At 41.8% G+C, this 22,124-nt stretch overlaps 1 protein-coding gene and 1 long non-coding RNA gene across 4 annotated transcripts in view; one reads left to right on the forward strand and one right to left on the reverse strand.

Annotated features, from left to right (window-relative positions):
• Positions 1 to 6,022: 6,022 nt before the first annotated feature.
• Positions 6,023 to 21,016, reverse strand: LOC132356497 (uncharacterized). The gene is made up of 3 exons (XR_009499894.1): positions 20,110 to 21,016; positions 16,754 to 16,836; positions 6,023 to 6,108 (listed from the first exon to the last, which is right to left on the reverse strand). It is a non-coding gene; the product is annotated as an uncharacterized LOC132356497 (long non-coding RNA).
• The window catches only part of MTPAP (mitochondrial poly(A) polymerase), a 100,501-nt gene continuing 98,758 nt past the window's right edge, over positions 20,382 to 22,124 (forward strand). For all 3 annotated transcript variants that reach the window (XR_009499891.1, XR_009499888.1, XM_059909335.1), the window contains exon 1: positions 20,382 to 20,580. Coding sequence is in view for 1 of the 3 variants with exons in the window: in XM_059909335.1 (XP_059765318.1) it covers positions 20,427 to 20,580 (154 nt within the window). In the remaining 2 variants the exon portion in view is untranslated. The remainder of the gene's footprint in view (positions 20,581 to 22,124) is intronic.

Here is a 22,124-nt window from a genome sequence, read left to right on the forward strand (position 1 = left end):
TGACCAACGAAGGATGATCTTTATAAACAATTTTAAAAATAGAAACATGGAACCACCCCCTTGATGAGCTCATGAAAACCACACCTAATCTTCTGGGAACTATTAGCCTTACTTCCTACATAGAGGTCTTCCAAATATAGCTGCATTTTAGGGAGCTGGTGAAATGGCTGTCCCAGCGGGGTCCTCTCTGGCTGCTCATTGCTTATGCAGTAGCAGATTGCGTCTGGTGGGGTGAATTAAGAGATTCTACTCAAATACATTTTTAAAGTCTAGCAAAGATTGGATCTGGTGACCCGGATTACCGGAGAGAGAGGACAATTGAAGAGAAAGAAAAAGTTTGCAGACTACTTGCATTTTTCTCCGTCAAGACTTGGTTACACAGGCTTGCAAAAGCAATCCTGCTCAGCGTGCTAGAAAAGTGGGGTTTAAACTTGCCAAGGAGAAACCATCGGAGCGGGAGTGTGCACGGCCAGAGGTGGCTGATCAGAGCACATTACAAAACAGCTCTGGAAGCTCTTTGCACCCAACAAAATGCACTTGAAAATTGAGGTGCAAGGTTACAGTGTACTTGAAGAGGCTTTCTCCACTGGCAGCTTGGGACAATAATAGGTTTGTCATCTGTAGTTTGGAAATCAGAGCTCATTTACTCAACAGAACCAAAACGATTAACAGTGGTAGGTGACCCAGTCAGTGCATCGACCTATGTAAGCCTAATGGGCTCTAGACTAATAAATAGAATACAGGACACTGCTTTCCAGTCTTCTTCATATTCATAAAATATAATATTTTTAGAGAATACTGGGATAAACTGGAAAAAAGTAGGGGATACCTATATGTGGCTTGGTGAAAAATGTATTTCATTTTCTTAAATTATAATAACAGTAAAATACAAAAGGGTTTGAGGAAGATCATTAAATACTGAATTTCAGTAAAGCTTTAAATAAGATGTTTTTAAAGTTAAGAGGAACTTGAGCCTGATTTCATGAGAATAACTTGCTTCTGTCTGGCTTTTGTTGCAGCTCTACATATTTACCCATTAAGAGGTTTAAACAATGACCTCTTTAAACTTCTGACAATAACCTTCAGATGAGAAACTGTACAGACACGTGAGTAATCAATTTAAAACCATTATTACAATCTTTAAATTTTTTGAACAGTTGAAATTGTATTTTAGAAGTCCAGTAGGTCTTATTTTTTTCATTGACGTAGGTAGGTTTCTTATGATAATGTGAGTGGATTTCAGTGATAATTGAACTTTTTCATATTAAGTCTTTCTAAGTTACAAAGCTGTAATTTGCAAAACTTGCAAGCACTGTCAGAGAATTTAGCTTGGATGCCACTAAAAAGACGCAGCAGATGGAAGGATGAAGCATCGGGGGAGGAGATTCAGGACCGCCAGACCCACCGCCAAGGCTGATGCTTCTTGGGCTTTGGCCCTGCTCCTCTGGTACCTGAAACCCAAACTGCTTCCTCCAGCCCGGCCCGGGCCCCCTGCAGCTGCTGGCGATGGACCTGCCGGCCTCGCTCAGCATCTTGAGGTGGATTAGGATTCCATCAGACCTGTGGGGACCACCACGTGTGCATCATTACGTTCTGCTCTGCCCTCCCCGCCGCCCTGGCCGCCCTACGGCATCCCAGAGAAGATTGCAGAGGCACCTGAATGCCTTAAGGAATACGGGGGTATCTATATTCCTGCCACATCAGCATGCAAGGCTTTCCCCTGCGGACCACCCAGAGGGCAGACGAGGATGAAAGGGACAGTCTTCTCTGTCCTCATCCCTCCTTTGCCTCTCCTCACCTTCTGTACTCACCACTTTTGCCATCACTTTGCAAAGTGGGAACAGCAAGGGAGGAGGGCAATGGGGCCCGGGGCAGAGATGGAGTCCTCCTGTGGGGGAGATGGGGTGAGAAATCCCCTGCTTCCAGATGCTCTCAGCTGTGGCCGTTGTTTATCTCTGAAGGCCGTGTTTAAACTGGGCCTAGGTGTGAATCAGAGACCTTCTGTTCTCATGTGCAGAAAGCTAAAACTCGGGTCTCTCAAAGTACCTACATCACACCGTTCTGTATGAAATGTATTATGGTTTTTTGTTCATTGCTTTGTGCTGTGACTTCCCCAAATGTGAGGTCCGTGAACCACACTTTGAAAACAGAAACTACTGCCCTGTGCTTCTCTCTTCCACCTCCCAAATGGAAACTCCTGGTACAGCATTTCTTAATCTCGGGCTTCCGAGATTACCACACGGGTTGGGATGCCCCCAGGAACTGTTCAAGGCTCTCTCCTCCGGCCAATGCAATAGCTTTCATTTTTCCCGTTTTTAGAGGGGGGACAAGGGCTCAGCAGTGAGGCTCCCCCAAACTGCATGGGCCCAAATGTTGGAGCAGTCCCTGATTGATTTGTGGAAATTATCTCCTAAGCATCTCCCACGACTCCTTATTAGCCAGAGTCCCGTCATCCCAGGACCACACATCACCTCCAAACACAATGTGAGGGATTACCGGCAACTTATTGCTTTGGCGAGGCAAGGAATTGTTTTAAAAAATTAAGCACAAGCTGATCTGCACGTGTAAATGTAGAGGTAGAAAAAAAAAAAAAAAATCACGAGAAGAGCATCCTCTCCAAAAGCAATCATTACTAACCTCCTTTGAAACGGTGTTCTTCACACACTACACGTTAGGAAATTGGCCGGATTAGTATTTCAACAGCCTTTAAAAAAAGGTGTTGCATGCTTATTCTCGCGTGATTAGTTTAAACCCAGTTAGTTAAACATATTTTGGGGTTTGCCGTTGCAGTTACAGCACTAAAAACAATTGCCAACAGATTCTTCTCAGTGTGTACTGGGGAGACTTCTCCCCTTTCTTAATCAAAGCCCGGGATTAATGTTCATGAGAACATCTAAGTATCAAGATGCTTTGATGGATGGATTTCATAATAATGAAGCAGCCTGATACATTCCGACCATATTAAAAATAATGGTAATAGCTGTCGTGTTTTAAGCACTAACTACGTCCCAGGCACTCGGCTCATTGCTATCCTGAGACGGGCACTAGTCTCTCTTTTTTGCCAGTAGGATTTACAGGACTTTGAAGAGGCTAACTAATGTGTCCAAGGAAACCAGACGCTAATCCATGTCTGATCCCAAGTCCAAAGAAGCAACGTCTTGCATCTACCAGCACGGGGTTAGATGGGCGCACAAGCGCCTGGGTGCGTGGCTGGGTCAGCTGGTGCCGCTCGGAGGAGAACAGGACTGAACGTCAGCCAGTTGTGAAAGGCCTCCCACTGCTTTCCCATCCTGGCCTCTCCTTTGCAGGAGGTTGGTTTTCCTTTTCAGGCTCTAGCCTCTGGCTCCCTTCTGCCAGATGTGAATAAATTTCAGACATACCTCTACTGGGTCTTTAGCTGGATGATCTTTTATCTCTAACCATGGGAGGAGAGGTTCTGAAAGCATTTCAGCTGTCTCCCAGGGGGTAGAGATGTGGAAGAGGGCTGAGCCCAGGAAACCTCAGAAATGGAACGCTAGTTTTGCTTATGCTTAAGGGAAACCAGCTTTAATGCCTCTTGGGGTCTGTGGGAGCCCAGAGAGACTTCCTGCCCCCTCTCAGCCTGGTTCTGGGTGGGATGATGGGTGTATAGAGGCACTGCTGGGGCTTAAGAGCATCCTGAGATGTTCTCATGGATGCTGAGGGCGGATGGACAGGCAGTTTTTCCCACTCACCCACCCAGCTCTGGCACAGAGCACAGCCCCCCAAGGCCAAGGCTCTCCCCAAAACAAGGGTCCTCACCCAAAGCCCTACAGACATGCTGGATGGAGCCTATTTCTATCAGCTCACAGAGCCGGTGATAAACTCTTCAGCATCTGTGACAGCTGGTTGTTAAATACAGTCATGACTAAAAATAAAATTATATAAAATTACAAGTAAATGAAATATATATTAAAGACAATGTAATAAATATGAAAAACTTACCACTTCCCGATTATTTTGTTGCCTTTTATTGCTTTCCGGGCTCTCACTCATGTCTATTACATCCACATGGTGGAAATACTACACCGTGATGGGTTCCTGTGTGTCTCTTTCCAACTCTGCACTTGGTGGCCTCGAGTTAGCAGCTTAAAATAGGCCATCGTGGGAGTATTTACACCACAGGAACCAGCAAATGCTACAAACCGGGGCAGGGCTTTCACAAAGCTGGTTGTTAAATATTTACCAGCACAGAGCTGCGTCCAGGTACTTGTGACACCCTTTTTAGGTACTTCTGACACACTTTAGGTTATTCGTTTTTGTACTCTACCCTCCCTTTTCTAATACTCAATAATACATCAGAATAACTTCTATTTCTACCCAAGTAGCAAAATCTCCAACAATGAAGGGTGATCGTGGGCCCCCATCTCTCTGTCATTCCTGGAGCTTCATCTCTGTTCTAACAGTAAAGCCATGGGAAGGGGAGAAGGGCATCGAGGGTCCGTCCTGAGAGCGAGGCTGCAGCCTGGGCTGGCCCCTCGGGCCAGCAGCGGCAGCGGACACTTTCCTTCATAATCTAAACTCCCGAGCTGATGCTGGCGGGGTTTACGATCAGTGTTGCCCACTGCCTCTTAGGAATCCCCTGGGGAATTCTTGTTCAGTAGAAAGGGGCTTGGGCCCGTGAGGTATGAATTTCAGAAAGCTCCAAGAGAATGGAAGTATGGGGCAAGCAAAAAGAGCATGTCTTGCATTCACACCTGTGCTTTACCACATTCTGTCCATGTGACCGTAGGCAAATCAATAAATTCATGGAGCTTTAGTTTCTTTATAGAAAGGGAAACAAAAGTTACTGTGTTTTCATTTTGCTTTTTACACTTTCCTTTTTTTTAATAACATCAAGTGCTATCAACAGCTCACAGCTTTGACACCAGGAGAAAAGTGAAATCCATTATTATGTGTCTTTATACTATACTAAAATACTTTCGAAAAACACAATACTTTCATATATTTGTCAGTTCTTATCATTCATACAATAACCTTGAAAGGTCATTAGGCCTGTTTGACATTTGAAGAATCTGAAATTTACAGTAAGTAACTTATCTGAGATTACTCAGATAATACAGAGAGCCAAAATTCTAACCTACACTTGTTACTTTCAAAACTCTGCATCAACTATACTCCAATGTAAAATAAAAATTTAAAGATAAATTTTAAAACTACATAAGTAAATAAATAAATAAACAAACTAAAAAACCAAAAACCTATGCAGCCGTTAGATTTATGATATTCTTTGACATAGTGGGTGCTAAGTCATTCATTCAAGAGCCACTTATGGGGACCAATAGACTCCAGGGACAGCCCTCACCGTCCATCCGCTGCTATTTATTGTCTGTGAAGCTGCTGGCCAGTCCTTCCTACTTCTGCCTGCAGCCCTGCTCTCAGAGGCCACACCAGCCTCCCCCAAACCCCATCTTGGTTGCTTGAAACCTGCCACTATGGGTGGTTCTAGCTAATTGAACTGCTGGAGAGTCAACAACCTGGGCATCACCCACCAGATCCAAGATTCATGAGCATATTCCGGGGCACAGACCTCCGAGAGGGGCTGGAAAAGTAAGATGCCTCTTCTTAGCTGTAGATAACTAAAGTTGGAGAAGCTCCAGACACACCACATGTAAGCGCCCCTGTTCCCGGTGCTCAGGTTGTAGCTTTAACTGCCCCCAAAAGAACTCCAAATTAGAGGTCACACCAAGAATCTGTACCTTGTAAAAATTTAAATCTGATGGCAAAACAGGTTATGTTCAGTAAAGACATTCTGGTAAATAGAGATAATGAAATGTACCTCCTGTTCCAATACTCAGGTCAGCCGTAACTACTGTCAACATTGTAGTGAACATTCTGATTTTTTTTTTTTTAATGCACAGAAATTAAGATTTTGTTGCCTTTACCCCCGGTGACTGCTTCTAAAATTAGCTTTGCAAGTGAGAAGCAAAGAATAACCACCACACTATTCAGAAGGCAATTTGCTCACTCATTTGTTTACTCACCAAACACTTGAGTATTATATGGCAGGCACAGTTCCAGGTGCTGGGAAACAGTAGTGGACAAACTCAATGGCCTTCAGGGAACCTATAGCCTGGGGACAGCGGAACACTGAAGAAACAAATACATACAAGAGGTCAACTTCTGACAAGTGCCATGACGGAAATGAACAAGGTGGAGGAAGTAAAGGGAAGTGAAAGATGCTTATGAACTGGATCTTGCGAAGCTCAGAGAGGACCTTTCTGAGAATATGCCCCTCACGTAAAGATAATGATGTAGATGATAGCAGCCTGATATAGGTCAGAAGTCGTCATGTAGGTGTATCTGTTAATCACTTAAATCCATGCTTCAATTTTGTTGTGAGCTGATGTCGATCAATTCTCAAAGTAAGCAAAGATCTTAGAGGTGATTTAATTTAACACCTTCACTTTATAGATGATGAAGATGATGTCAGGGCGGTGACTTAGCCAAAATCATGTTACTAGCAAAGAACAGTACTATGTCTAGAGGCTAACTTTTGTGACCCACAAATCCCATCTATTATTACTATAACATGCATCTCCTTTTAGAGAAGCATAATATAAAGAAATGTTGCTCTATATTGTTCCCATAAATACACTGTAATCAAATATAATCAATTACATAGTATCTGGTATCTTTTTTTTTTTTCTCTGATGCAAACTCTGGGGTGAAAGAAAGAAGAAGGGTTACCAAACGTAAAATAGGTGGCTAGTGGGAAGCAGCCGCATAGCACAGGGAGATCAGCTCGGTGCTTTGTGACCACCTAGAGGGGTGGGATAGGGAGGGTGGGAGGGAGGGAGATGCAAGAGGGAAGAGATATGGGAACATATGTATATGTATAACTGTTTCACTCTGTTATAAAGCAGAAACTAACACACCATTGTAAAGCAATTATACTCCAATGAAGATGTTAAAAAAAAAAAAGACTAAAAAAAAAAGAAAGAACAAGGGTTTTAGTGTCAGTTACATAACATCCGGATGCCTTTTCTTTTTCTTTTTCTTTTTCTTTCTTTCTTTCTTTCTTTCTTTCTTTCTTTCTTTCTTTCTCTCTCTTTCTCTTTCTCTCTCTCCCTCTCTCTCTCTTTTCTTTTTTTTCTTCCTTGTCATTCCCTAGCTGTGTGATTTGGAAAAGCTACTTAATCTTCTGAGCTTTAGTGTCCTTACTTATGAAACCAGGATGCATCATAAATGTGTTTTTTATTCCAATGTTTAAATGGAGAAAACAGTGAGAGGTTATAAGGGGAAAAAATAGCTTACATAGAATGATAAAAGTTAACGTCTTCCACACAGGGGAAATAGAGTCAAGCTTGCCAGTGGTTGGGTTTTTCTTGCAGCTGAGTAGGGCTCAGGTTAGTAACAGAAACCCTGGGTCAGTGTGTGGAGAAACCTGGTAACCAATCCAGCAGTTCGAAGCTGTATCGCTGTGGTTTTTCTCTTTAAGCAACCAAACCTTCCGGTTTTCTTTGGTGCCTGTTTTCTAACACTTGCTTTATTTATTGCATCATCAGCTGTGTGGTAGTGGTATCATTTTTACCAGTGAACTGGATTATCCCTCTGCAAATCTCCCTGGGGTTCTTGGAAAATTATCTGAAATTGATCACAGCCAGGACATTTTGAAGGAAATACCCAACTAAGAAATCATTGACTGTTCTGCACAGTTTGCAGAGGTGTTAGGAAGATCTTAAGAGTCTCTTTAGAAAGGTCAATTTAAAGGTCTATTTTTAGGTCTCAGAGATCTCCATGGAATGCTCATTTTCTTAGAACACTGAAACAGACAGAAAGATGCCTAATTTTAATGTGTTTGAGACTTTAGCTCTGAGGCTCCTCAAGCAGGCTGCTCTTTTCCTATCCCAGCTGGGGGTATCCCGCAGACCAAGCAGTAGTGGTCTGACCCAGCGAGAAGATGTGGCTCCATCCCCAGCAAGGGAATCACACTCTTCCCAGATACCAGTCCCCTCCAACTCAAGGCTGCTTTCCTCTGCTTTGCAGCCCCTGCAGGCATTTCTGCCCAGAAAAATGCATTCTCACTGTGGCTAGTTGGCAGCAACATTTCGAGAGGTATGGGCAATGCAGCCAGTGACAGATGGCCCCGAGAAGGGACACCGGCCTGCAGAGGAAAGAAACCTGGTACCGCAATCTCGCTTCCCTCTTGCCTCTGCAAAGAAATTTTCTTTCTTCTTTCTTTCCTTTCCTTTTTTTTTTTTTTTTAAGAAAATAAGATATGAGTCAGCATTAAATGTGGCAAGAATAAAAATGAATATTTCTGTGCTGGTGACTATGTGTCTGAGTTCATGGGCTTGTTGGCATCTAAGGTCATGGACCTCATCATTAAAGACAGGATCACAATGAAAACTCACCTATAAGTGAATCAGTAGAACTCTTTGTAATCTAAGTAAAAAAAAAAAAAAATAGCATAAGCATGGACTTCCCTGGTGGCGCAGTGGTTAAGAATCCGCCTGCCGATGCACGGCACACGGGTTCGATCCCTGGTCCGGGAAGATCCCACATGCTGCGGAGCAACTAAGCCCGTGAGCCACAACTACTGAGCCTGTGTGCCACAACTACTGAAGCCCGCGCGCCTAGAGCCTGTGCTCCACAACAAGAGAAGCCACCGCAATGAGAAGCCTGCGCACCACAACGAAGAGTAGCCCCTGCTCGCCGCAACTAGAGAAAGCCCGTGCGCAGCAACGAAGACCCAACACAGACCAAAAAAAAAAAAAAAAAAAGTACAGGCAAATATAGCCACTATTATTATTACTATTACTATTAAGAGGGAGTAAAATATACCATCTCAAAATATACCAGTTTAGTATATTGATTATTCTGAATTAAGTTCACTTGAAAAACAGCTGGTACAAGACACACTGACCCTCCTTTTTCCCCCTGAAAGCAGGAAATAAATGTCCCATGTGAAGTGATCCTCCCTGTACCAGGCGGGTAGAAAGACATCCTTATCACCAGAGATAGGGAATTCAAGGCTGAGAAGGCTGTGTAAACAAATCTTGTTACTTGCTCACTAATTTACTGCCCCAAGCCCACACTTCTTCCGTGTTGTGGATTCTTCACAAATTTACTGTTTCTCTGTCTAAAAGGTATAAAAGCTGCTTGCTTTAGTCACTTCTTTGAGTCTCATATTTTTATGGACTCCCTTCCATACAAAAATTCAATTTGTTTTTCTTCTGTTCAATGTGTCTTGCGTCAATTTAATGATTAGATCAGCCAAAGAACTTAGAAGGAAAGAGGAAAAGTTTTCCTCCCCTGCATTACAAATATTGCAAAAAAGCATCTCCATGGAGAAAAGTGCATAATAACTCTAGCAATGACTAGATTAGATGAGGGGTTTTTCATGGGATAAACAACTTCTTCAGAAAAGTGTAGAATTCCATGGGATTCTACACACACACGCACACACACACACGCACACGCACACACGCGCACACACACACGCACACACACGCACGCACACGCGCGCACACACACACACACACACACACGCACACACAGAGCAGTGATTCTCAAGCCTGAGCATACCTAACACTTACAACTCGTAAAAAAATGCAGATTCCTGAATCCCACCCCTAGATAGTCTGATTAAATAAGCCTGGGGGTACAACCCAGAACTCTCTATTTTAGCAAGCTCACCAAATGCTTCTGATGCAAGAATCGGGTCCCTGGACCAACTTCAGAAATCCTAGCATCCATCCCCAAAGGGAAAGAACACTTAGTGCGAAATATACGAAGTAAAACTGCAGGAACATTGGTATCACATTTCCAAAGCCGATGTTCACATTTTAAAACATTTGACTCTAAGCATGTGTACAGGACTCTCAATCTAATGTTCCATCTTCACGTTCCCCAAACAGCAGCAACCGCTTTAAAAAACAGTCCCAGGAGAAAGAGAAAAACTGTCAGTGCCACTACTTTATATAAAGCATCTCAGGGGGAATGAAGACACACAACACTTTCAATTAAGGCAACTTTGTAGCTCAGAGCTCTGTTTAGTTCACTTAATAGAAGAGATTCTTGTGGTCCTAACAGAAATATTTCCCATGATTTGAGGTCTGAGCCCTCTATGTGTCTGGAGGTGCCTGAACTACTCTTTCTTTAAGGGTCTTCTGTTGTTGTTTGTAAAAAGTACTGTTAAAATATCATACTTTTTCTTGAGAAAGAAAGAGATATTGACCAAGCTGGGACTGTTGGTTACCCTAATTACTATTCTACCTTTACTCACAGCCTTTTTTTTTTTTTCTTTACCTTGGGCAAATTATTTAATCTATGCTTCAGTTTCCTCACCCATAAAATGAGGATGATAATAGTTTATTTTATCAATTCTAAGATGAACATTTTCCCCATATTTTAATATCGCTGAAATCAGAGTGCATCTCACCATTGAAAATTTTTTATAAAGCATTGTGTCCTAGATTAATTGGCAGATTTTTCTTAGGGGTGCATAAAATAATGGAGTGTCTTATAATGAGGATGTCTTAGGTTAGATGAAATATGATAATAATATGGTTATCCTAAGGTTTTGTGAGGGTTAACTGAGTCAAAAACAAAATACTTAGAACTGTGACTCGCTAATAATTAATCACTTGATAAATATAATCTATTAATACTCTCACCCATGGATGGATTATAAATTAACTAGTCCCTCCTTGGTGGCCCTTTAGATTGCCTCCACTATTCCTACCATTATATTCTGCATCAAATATCTTTGTATGTAAACCTTTAAGTGCACCTCTAATTAGGACAGATTCCTAGAAATGGAATTACCAGGTCAGAAAGCAAGGACCTATTGAAAGGATGGACTTAAGAAAGTCAGTCAAACCTAGGTTAGGATCACCAAAGGATCTTCGTCATTTTACTTAATCTTTCTACATCTCAATTTTTGCATATATCAAATGGGGATAATAATAAAATTCACGGGTGTTACAGAGAAAAACTACAGGCCCAGAATGGCATCACTTGGGCTAAAGCCCAAGATATCAAGCCTCGACTTCATACCTCACCTATTTGCAGTTTCAACCTCCCCTGGAAATGTAATCTTAATCAACCAGTCTGGAATTTGCTGGTCAGCACCAGTGACATCCTCTATCACGTGGGCCCTTTCCATTCCCCCCGCGACCCCCAGAGGAAGAAGAGGCCAGCTGTTTGATAAAATCCCTGCTGTTCCCTTACCCACTCCCCCCCCCCCAAAAAGTGTCCTGGCCTGAAAATAATCCTTTCCTTTCTTTTGCTAATAGCTCCCTTGTCCCGCCCGTCTCTCTATAATAACCCTCCATTTTGTATAACCCCTTGGGGTGCCTTTTAGTTGCAAGGTTGGGTGCTGCCCAGTTCAGGAACCGAGAGCTTCAAATTTACTCGGTGGAATTTTGTTTTTTTAACACAGGCATATTGTGAGGTTTAAATAAAATGATGCAATTAGACAGCATGCAATACTGGCCCAGAGTAAGTTAAAAATGAATGTAAGCTATTCTCCTGGGACGTTGAGACCCCGGCAGGACGCAGGGCTTCTCGCCAGCTTTGGAGGGGTCTGCGCTGTACTGCTTGAAATCACCAGTTTCCAACAGTGACCCCGTGTGGCCATAATAGAAACAGCATGCGCGGAAAGGAGGCCTGTGCCGTCAGAATTGATGAGATTCCCTCAGTTCTTTCTCCCGGTGTTGGTTGACCGGACCGTCCGCTGGCAGAAGCCTGTGCCTGGGATTCTTGAACAACCTGAGATAGACAGACTCAGGGAAGGGGTAAGGGGCTCCGCCGATCTGCATAGAACGGCCTGAGCGACTGCTCTAAATGTGGACAGCAGATGATCTCCTAGATACCAAGGAACTGGGGAAACAGTTTATCATCGTTTCTGTGCAAACTGCATAGGAACAGTTGATCTCCCTGCATAATATAACCATGAGACACCACTTTGGCAGTCGTATTTGTCCATTATAAATCCCAACGAATTCTAAGACTGAATTTTAGTGAGTGTTTGGGATGGGCAGCTGATACCCAGGCTATAATTCACCAAAGGCCTCCTGGCTTGAACTTCTGGAGCAGCCAGGAGTTTATATAATGAGCACATTGAATATATTCAACAACTGGCTTGTCAGATGATCAATTTTCATATTTTCATCGATTGTATGTCACAGGACATCATGCCAACCTTAATTCCCTGGTTTCTACAACCTACTCATAAAGATTAACTAAAAGAGAATATGATTTTAAAAGAAGCTTTTAGTTTCTTAAGTAGATAGCTTCTAGAACTACAGAACTGCAAATAACAGCTGAAAAATGGCTATAAACCATAAAACCCAAAGACATGGATGTGAATGGTCAGTTTGAATTATAATAAATTTAGAATACGTAATCATAAAACTTTACATGATTTTTCAATGTAGTTTGACCATATAGCATTGAAGAATGTATATAATAACTTCAAAAACCAAGTTATATGGAAAATCTAAAATGCTTCAAGGTACATACTTCCTTTTCTGCCCATATATACATGATAAATAAAGTTTAAAGGTGTGAAATGCAGACAAAGAAAGTAAGTCTCCCTGCCTGCCCCTGGTCATTAGAGCCTCAATTCATCTCCTTGGAGGCAAGCTGTAGATTTGAGACATTTTACATTTTTTAATGAAGGAGTATTTTAAATCTTTAAAATTAAATTTAGAGTTATAATGTTTTAAAATGGTTAAAAGTTCAAAAGCTGCACAAGGTATAAACAATCCCCTCCCACACTTGTCTTCCAGCCTTTCAATCCCATCTCCAAAGTCAACAAAGGCTTCCAGATCTTTTGTGTGTCCTTCCAGAGATAGTCTGTACACACACAAGCAAATGTGTGTGTGTGTGTTTAGTGTCCTACCCCGTTTGCTTTACTTAGCAATTTTAACAATATATCTTTTTTAAATAAAAAAATTGTTTTAATTGAAGTATAGCTGATTTACAATATTGTGTTAGTTTCTGCTGTACAGCAAAGTGATTCAGTTATACACATATATATTCTTTTTCATATTCTTTTCCATTATGGTTTATTACAAGATATTGAATTAACAATGTATCTTGAAGATTGTCCCAGTTCAGCAGATAAAGAGTCTCCTCTTTCATTTAGGTTATTTATTTTCTCTCCCTCTAAGAGAAAGTATGTCTCTACAATAAATTTCTAGAAATAGAATTGCAAAGGTTATATGCATTTGTAATTCTGAAAAGTATTGCCAAGCTTTCTGAAGGAAATTTCGAAAAGGTTCGACTGGTTCAAAGAAAGTCACACATAGTTGACATTTTAATTTTCATTCCAAAGCCCGGTTTCATAAACAATGGAAAGGTAACTTTAGTCTCATCTCTGTCCAAATTATCTTAATTCCAAACTGGTAGAAGATTAATAAATTCTTTGTCTTCAAACATGTAAAATTATCATAAAAAGTCTGTTTACTGTATAGGGAGCAAATGGAAGAAAATGGCTATCAAACCAAGTGGAAATGAAAACTAATAGGTCAGCTTGTGAATAGACGCCCTGCATCAGCACAAGTGTTTTAAAATTTAGTTCATAATTCAATGAATTGTGAACCTATTATGTTCTTACTGCCAGAGGGTCAGGGATGAGTGAGTCCCAATCCCTATAACATCAACCTGCTCACAATCTTGAGAGAGACAGACAGACAGATGGACACAGAGAGAGAGAGACAGAGAGAGAGAGAGAACCGCTCTTGTCTGTTCCAGCGGCGCACCCCTCTCCCTCACAACACACCGCACCTTTTTGGGAACGTCTGCTTCAGGCTTCCCTTCCTGTCTAGCATTTACCACTAGACACAACTTACCTATGGACACAACTTACCTATTTTCGCCTCAGCAGAAGGTGGATCCCTGAGGGCAGAAACGCGGTTCACTCTTCTTTTTTCACTTTTTTAATAATTAATTTTTATTGGAGTATAGTTGCTTTACAATGTTGTGTTAGTTTCTGCTGCACAGCAAAGTGAATCAGCTCTATGTATACATATATCCCCTCTTTTTTGGCTTTCCTTCCCATTTAAGTCACCTCAGAGTGTTGAGTAGAGTTCCCTGTGCTACACAGTGGGTTCTCATTAGTGATCTATTTTATACATAGTATCAGTAATGTATATGTGTCAATCCCAATCTCCCAATTCATCCCTCTCCCCCTCCCCCCTTGGTATCCCTATGTTTGTTCTCTACGTCTGAGTCTCTATTTATGCTTTGCAGCTAAGATCATCTGTACCATTTTTCTAGATTCCACATATATGTGTTAATATACGATATTTGTTTTTCTCTTTCTGACTCACTTCACACTGTATGACAGTCAACATGGTTTTCTCTTGATATAAGCCTTATAGCACCTTATAGTACTGGCACAGAATTTTAAGGGAATATGTTTTAATTGAATTCTAAGTCTTGGTGTTGTGAGGAAAGAGAAGATCCCATGCTCCTCTTCCTGCAGTTTAGCAGACGAAAATGACAAAAGCAAGAACTTGAGTTTCCTTCCTAAGGACACACATAGCAGATTCGGGTCGAGGCAGGACCAGAATGCAGCCTCCTGACTCCCAGGCCACTGCTCTTGTTCCCACTTCCTGATGCTTTTGCCTAATCTCCGGTTACTAGCCAGGGGTTGCCCTCATGCAAGGTGCTAGGCTGAGCTTTGAAGAACAGCTATGAGACTGGTTCTCTGGGCTTAAGCAATGCATGAATGGATGGGTGGGATTAAGAGAAATATATATTTCTGTTTACCAACATATAAGCAAGTTTTTCTGCATGTGTTGGTCAAAAGCTAGTGAAAGGGGTTGGTGAGCTTTCCTTGCTGCCGAGAGATGAAAACCTGGGCCAGGTAGACCATTTCGTGCCCTAAGGGCCATTTCCTGATTAGATGATGTGATGCAGAGAAGGCAGCAGAAGCCTACAGTTCCACCTTTGACTGAACACTCAGGCATTTGATAAAGGAGATTAAGTCTCTAGCATCAGCTCCGTGGTTGCACGTGGTGTAACCGAGCAGGACCCTACGAGGCCTTCCCAGAATAGACCACCACCCGTGTCTTCCGCCTGCCTTTTGTCTGTAGAAGAACTTTAGTCGAAAAATAAATTTAATCAGAGAAGTGAGAAAATGCAGAAAGAAAGGAAAACAGTCAAGCAAACAAAATAATAATACTTTAGCCATTAAACAAAGTCAAGGACATTTAGTTCCTCCTCAAAGACTGTAGATACTCTTCTGAGCCATGTCCTTTGAGCTGTTTTGCAGCTGCTGAAACCCCCTCCAGGTGGAAGAAGTTAACTGTATGCTGCCCACAAGCACACAGACCCCAGACCGGTTGGAACCAGAAGGTTGATGACGCTGACTCGCAATTACCTCACCACCAGCCAATCAGAAGAGTGTCCACAAGTTGATCACACCCTGCTCCTTTAACAGTATAAGACTCCTCACTACCCCCTCCAGGGTGGGTCACACAGTCTTGAGGGCATTAGCCTGCTGTGGCCCCCTTTGCCTGGCAAAGCAATAAAAACTACTCTTTCCACTTCACCCAAAACTGTCTCTGTGTTTCTATTCGGCACCGGTGAACAGAGGGCGAGTTTTGACAACAATAGGAGGGCAGGGATCTCAGACATTCGTGCATGAGAACCGTGGATTTTACTCAAAGATGATTTGAAGGGAAAAGTAAAGTACGGCATCCTTCAGTATCCTCAAGGGATTCGTTCCAGGATCCCTGCAGATTCCAAAATCCACGGGTGCTCAAGTCCCTTATAGAAAGTGGCACAGTATTTGCATACAACCTACACCCATCTTCCCGTATGCAGTCCACCCTTGAACAATGAGGAGGTTGGGGTGCTGACCCCTGGGAAGTGCAAAATCTACATATAGCTTTTTTTTTTTAATTTAAATTTTATTTTTAATAATTTATTTATTTTTGGTTGCGTTGGGTCTCTGTTGCTGCGCATGGGCTTTCTCTAGTTGAGTCGAGAGGGGGGCTTCTCATTGCGGTGGCTTCTCTAGTTGCAGAGCATGAGCTCTAGGCACGTGGGTTTCCGTAGTTGTGGGACCCGGGCTCAGTAGTTGTGGCGCACGGGCTTAGTTGCTCTGCGGCATGTGGGATCTTCCCGGACCAGGGCTCGAACCCGTGTCCCCTGCACTGGCAGGCAGATTCTTAACCACTGCGCCACCAGGGAAGTTCCCACATATAGCTTTGAACTCCTCCAAAACTTAACTACTAACAGCCTATTATTGACTGGAAGCCTTCCCAATAACATAAACAGTCAGTTAACACATATTTTATATGTTTTATATATTATATACTGTATTCTTAGAATAAAGTAAGCTAGAGAAAAGACAATGTTATTAAGGAAGTCATAAGGAAGAGAAAATACATTTACTGTATCGGATTTATCGGTATTGTAAGCTTACGTCATCTGTTTATAAGATGAATTGTCTGTCGGTACCTACATCAATATTGTTTTATATGATAAAAAACACTGTAGATGTCATACATATTACTAACGCTAGCCATCAAATATGAAAAGATAATGTGAAAAGGAAATTTGTATTTATTTACAGGTAGAACAATTCTGCATTGATAACGAGGAAGCAGCAATATGATTACTTTATGGTCGCCTAGTGGCATGGATAAGATTGCTTCACAGCTCACATGCACTAATGAATGAATCATAAAATTTTATGGCATACAGTGTTACAATCATAGTCATAATACAGTATTGGAAACATTGTTACATTTTTTAAAAAACAACTTACCTAGGATGATAGGCTGATACACAACTTCTCCAATTATGAGACGGAGGCATACAGTACGGTAATGTAATTCTTTGAAAGCAAAGCTATAAAAGAGTAAGGAAACTAACTCATTATTAATTTCATATTAAATATCACTCACCTTATGCCTATGTAAGGATAGACTAGTATCTACATATAGTTTATGAATTCATAACGTAAACTTTTTCTTATTTTTCTTGATATTTCTAGGCTATGAGTTTCACCTGTAAGTTTTTGCAAATTGTCACAAATGTCCAGAAAACTTTCCGATATATTTATTGAAAAAAATTCACATGTCAGTAGACTCACGCAGTTCAAAGCCGTGTTGTTCAAGAGCCAACTGTACTTTAAATCATCTCTACATTACTTATAATACCTAATACACTGTAAATGCTATGTAAATAGTTGCCTTCATGGGGAAAATTCAAGTTTGGCTTTTTAGAACTTTCTGGAATTTTATTTTTCAAATGTTTTCCATTTGTGATTGGTTGAACCTGCAGATGTGGAACCGGTGGATAGAGAGGGCTGACTAATTTAATTCTATAGTGAGGAAAAGTGTTATTTTTCTATTGCAGCAAAAATATAAATATTGTAGAGAATGCAAAATTTTCATGATTTTACAGATAAAAAACATTTCACAGAAATTGCAAGATTGTGATAGCTCATTCCTTTCAAAATCCCCGTGACTATAAGTTTGCTTTTCTTTGCTAGTAAAGCTTTCCCTGGCACCTCTGCTTGCTGAGTTGTTCTCAGTCGATATATTCAGCTTTGAATGTGAAAATCCTTCTTGGTGACTTGAACAGGAAACCAGGATCTGAAAGGGCATTAGTAAGGTAGCCGGACAATTTATCATCCGAATGGGAACACTTTTGAGAGTGAAAGAGTGTGGAGTTAATAATTACATGGGCACAACCTGAATATATGGTTTCTGGAGCCTTATATCACACACATTCACATTTTATCAAAGACTAGCTTACCGTGTAAAAAGTATTTTAGGGGCATATGAAATGTAGACACAATTTAAGAATTTGCTACTTCTTTTTCTATTGGCTTTCCAATCTGCATAGGATTCCTTTTTCTTTTCAATGATAAAAATAATACCTGTTTGTTTTTTAAAAAAATACCAAGATGCTAAAAGTCTCTTGTTTCTATGCCCCTCAGCCCCTACTTTCCCATTTATTGTCTCAGCGTTCTGAAAGATAGAAGTCCAAAGTGAAGGTGTTATCAGGGTTACATTCCCTCTGAAACCTACACAAGAATTCTTTCTTGTCTGTTCCCAGCTTCTGTGGTTTGCTGACCATCTTTGGTGTTCTTTGTTTTTTGGCTACATCGCTCCAATCTCTGCCTTGTTATCGCCTGTTATTCTCCCTGTGTGTCTGACTTTACATGGCTGTCTTCTTATAAGGACACCAGTTACACCTCCCCTACTCCAGTAGACATCATCTTAACTGATTACATCTGTAATAACCCTATTTCAAAATAAGGTCACATTCTGAGGTCCTGGGGGTTAGGACTTCAACGTATCTTTTTTTGGTGGAGGCACAATTCAATCCATAATAGAAGGTAAAATCGTAAGTCAATAAATTAAGGCTGCCATCTGTAACAAATATTCAGTAATACCTCGAAGTTTGGTTGTTTTTTCCCATGTTTGAGAGAATCTATGGGGGTAATTTTTTTTTTATTGAAGTAGAGTTGATTTACAATGTTGTGTTAACTTTTGCTGCGCAGCAAAGTGATTCAGTTTTATATATATATATATATATATATATATATATATATATATATATATATATTTATATATATATATATATGTTCTTTTTCATATTCTTTTCCACTATAGTTTATCACAGGATATTGAATATAGTTCCCCGTGCTATACAGTAGGACCTTGTTGCTTACCCATTCTATATATAATAGTTTGTATCTGTCAGTCCCAACCTCACATTCCATCTCTCCCCCATCCACCCTCCTCCTTGGCAATATGGGGGTAATTACTGATGGACGTAGAGAAACCTGAATGAACTGACCTCAGCTAACCAGAACCTCCAACTTATTGACCAGAATGTATTTGCACTGGCCTTTCCAAAAGAGCAGTCATTAACAAGAAAAGAATCAGATAACATGAGTGTAACTTTTTATTAAACATTGAGTAGATACAAAATAACATTCATAAACATGTGTACGGTAAGAAGAATTCTAATACAATGAGCCACTGTAGCCCCACCACACAGTTTAAAGAATAAAACACTACCATTATCCTTCAAGAACCCTATATTTAATTTTTAATGGCTAAATTAATATGTTGACACATGCTTATTATAAAACCTTTTTATAATTAGAATTCTACTGAGCAAAAATAGAATGGAATAAGTAAATACAATGGAAAATGAGAAGTATTGATAAGAATGCGCAGAAATTGGAACACTCATATGCTAGTGATGAGAATGAAAATGATGCAGCTGCTTTGGAAAATAGCCTGCAGTTCCTCAAAAAGTTAAAACATATGACCCAGCAATTCTACTCCTAGGTATACATCCAAGAGAAGTGAAAACATATGTTCACACAAAAACTTGTACATGAAAGTTCATAGCAGCACAAAAAGGTGGAAACAACCCAAAACAAACAGCCCAAATGCCCCTTAAGTGATGACAGGATAACCACCTGTGGCATATTCATACAATGGAGTATTATTCAGCCATAGAAAGGAATAAGGTACTGATAGATGCTACAACATGGACGAACCATGAAACCATTATACCAAGTGAAAGAAGCCAGTCACAAAAAAACACACATTGTATGATTCCACTTGTATGAAATGTCCAGAAAGGCAATTCCGAGGACACACATAGTAGGTACGTGGTTATTTAGGGCTGGGGGGAGTGTGGTGATTAGGGGTGGTAGCTAGCCGGCACAAGGTTTCTTTTGGAGGTGATGAAGCGTTCTAAGCATGACTGTGATTATTGCCCATCTCTGTGAATATACTAAAAACCATCGAATGGTACACCTAAAGGGGTGAATTGTGTAGTATATGACTTAAATCTCAGTCAAACCGTTACAGAAAGAGAGAAAGCAGGAGCGAGGAGGGGAGGGAGGGAGGAAGGAAGGGGAGGAAGGGAGGGAGAGAAAAAAACCCTGAACAAGGAAACCTAGGTTTAACTTCCATTTCTGCCCTTGCCTGGCTGTAGAACTTTAGGAATGTTACTCAACGTCTCTACGCCTTAACCTCCCCATAAATAAATGGAGATAAGAGTTCCTACGTCACAGGCCTGTTGTAAGGATTAAAAAAGTCAACCCACGTAGAGCACTTAGAACAGTGTTTGGTAAAGAAAAAGTGTTACCGTTTATCGTCTTCTAAGTATAGATTCGCAAGTCAGTGCTCCTTCCTCATGCCCTTGCTCTCTGGTTCTATTTTCATGACTCAGTTTGAAAGAGTAGGTGGCGTGCTCGTTCTCCTGCGAGCCTTCTTTTAGAGAACCGTGGGAGAGGGGAAATCAGACACGTGCGAAAGCCTCATTCAAGCCGCAACTCGCTTTCTTGTATAAGCGAACGTCCTTCGCCTAGTTTGACCCGCTAGGCTTCCCATCCTTTCCCACCTCCTCCGCGCGCATGCGCGGAAGCCCGGCGCCCTTTCGTCCGTGTTCCTGCCGCTTTGATAATGGCGGCTCGTGGCTTGGGGCTGTTGACCAGTTTGCCCCTCCGTGCTCAGAGAAGTCAAGTCCAGCGTCCTCTCCGCAGGCTTCTCAGTTGCCCAGGAACGGTGGTCGCAGCCCTCGGGAAGGAAGAGCAGTCCTCGGGGAGCGCGGAGACAGGTGTGGAGCCGGGGCCGGGGTCGCGGGCGGGCGCAGGGCCGGTGGAAGCGGCGGGGGGACCGCACGGCAGTGTCCCGGCCTCGCTCGGGGAACGTAGGGCCGCCGCCGTGGCTCGTGGTGGCGGCGGCGGCGGCGGCGCGGTGTGGGACGTTCCTTCCTTCGGGGACTGCGTGCCCAGTGATGAGGTCGTTCAGAGCTCCGCAGTGCAGGCCAGGAGCAGAGTTTGCTCGTGTCTGATAGTCGGGCGAAACGCTGTTGCCAGTTACGGTGGTGATGCCGCAGTTGAGCCAGTCGCTTCCTCGCTCACAGATGTAACCGAGGTCGATGCTCGCAAGTTGCCGATGGAGGCCGAGCGGAGTGAAGCCTTGATGAATAACCAGGACCCCTGGTCCTCCAGTGGAGGCTCTACCTCTGCAATTACTGACGTTTGCTTTAGTCTTCTGGCCGTTTGGAGCAGAACCAGCTTGGTAACAGATTTGCCTGGGCTGGAACAGGCAGGCGTTCTCAGTTTATAGGCTGGTGTGTTGAGAAGTCCAGTCCCCCCTCTTGTGATCCAAGAGCTGCGTTTACGTTATTTACGATTCTTAGAACAGTCTGGCAGGATTGTGTCACGGTCTCCATTTTAGAGATGGAGACAGAGGCGCAGAGAGCCAAGGGACTGGCCGCTGAGTTAATTTAGACCTCGAGCCCCGCTGTTAAACAAAAGGTGTTGATTTCTACCATTTCTTGGAGCTGTAGTTTTAAGGTATGAAATTTTTTCTGGGAACAGTTCTAAAGAAGGCTAAACAAGCACAGTATTTTCCCCCAAAATAAATGATAGGCTTGCTGTCCTTATCAGACTGTATGAGAGACTCATATTGACAGAGAGTTGGAAATATCACTTCTATGACAGTTCATTGAAATGCTGATTGGACTGTATTTAGTAGAAGCTGTTTCTGTTAAAAACTCTTAAGTGACTGAAAATGTGAGTAAGGCTTTTGCCAAAGGAGCTATTGTGATTTAACATGTGTATAGTGGTTTAAATTTTAGAGTATTTTCATATGCTCTTTGAGATATAAAGCTCTGTGAACTAGGTTTGGAAGGAATTATTATTACTCCATTTTGTAGATGTGGAAACTGGCTGGTAGAGCTGGCTGGTAAATGGATCACGCTTAGCTATTCAGTAGCAAAGGTGAGAATAAACCCTTCTGATTCCAAGGCTTCACCTAGCAGAGCTTTGTTGTTTTTCTCAGGAAATGTGTTTCATTTTGTATTATTAGGATAATATGACTGGCTAAATATCCAGGGACTCTTGTGAGGCATAACTAGTAACAAAATCCTCATTTGAATTTCTTTTCCATTTTTAAAGAGAAGGTGATTACACTATATGACTCACTTAGAAGCATATAATTTTTTTTTCCTAATTTATTATACCTGTATCTTTTTTTTTTAAATTTAATTTATTTATTTATTCATGGCTGTGTTGGGTCTTCGTTTCTGTGCGAGGGCTTTCTCTAGTTGTGGCAAGCGGGGGCCACTCTTCATCGCGGTGCGCGGGCCTCTCT

This window comes from Balaenoptera ricei, chromosome 2 (assembly GCF_028023285.1).
Source record: "Balaenoptera ricei isolate mBalRic1 chromosome 2, mBalRic1.hap2, whole genome shotgun sequence".
NCBI classification, from domain to species: Eukaryota; Metazoa; Chordata; class Mammalia; order Artiodactyla; family Balaenopteridae; genus Balaenoptera; species Balaenoptera ricei.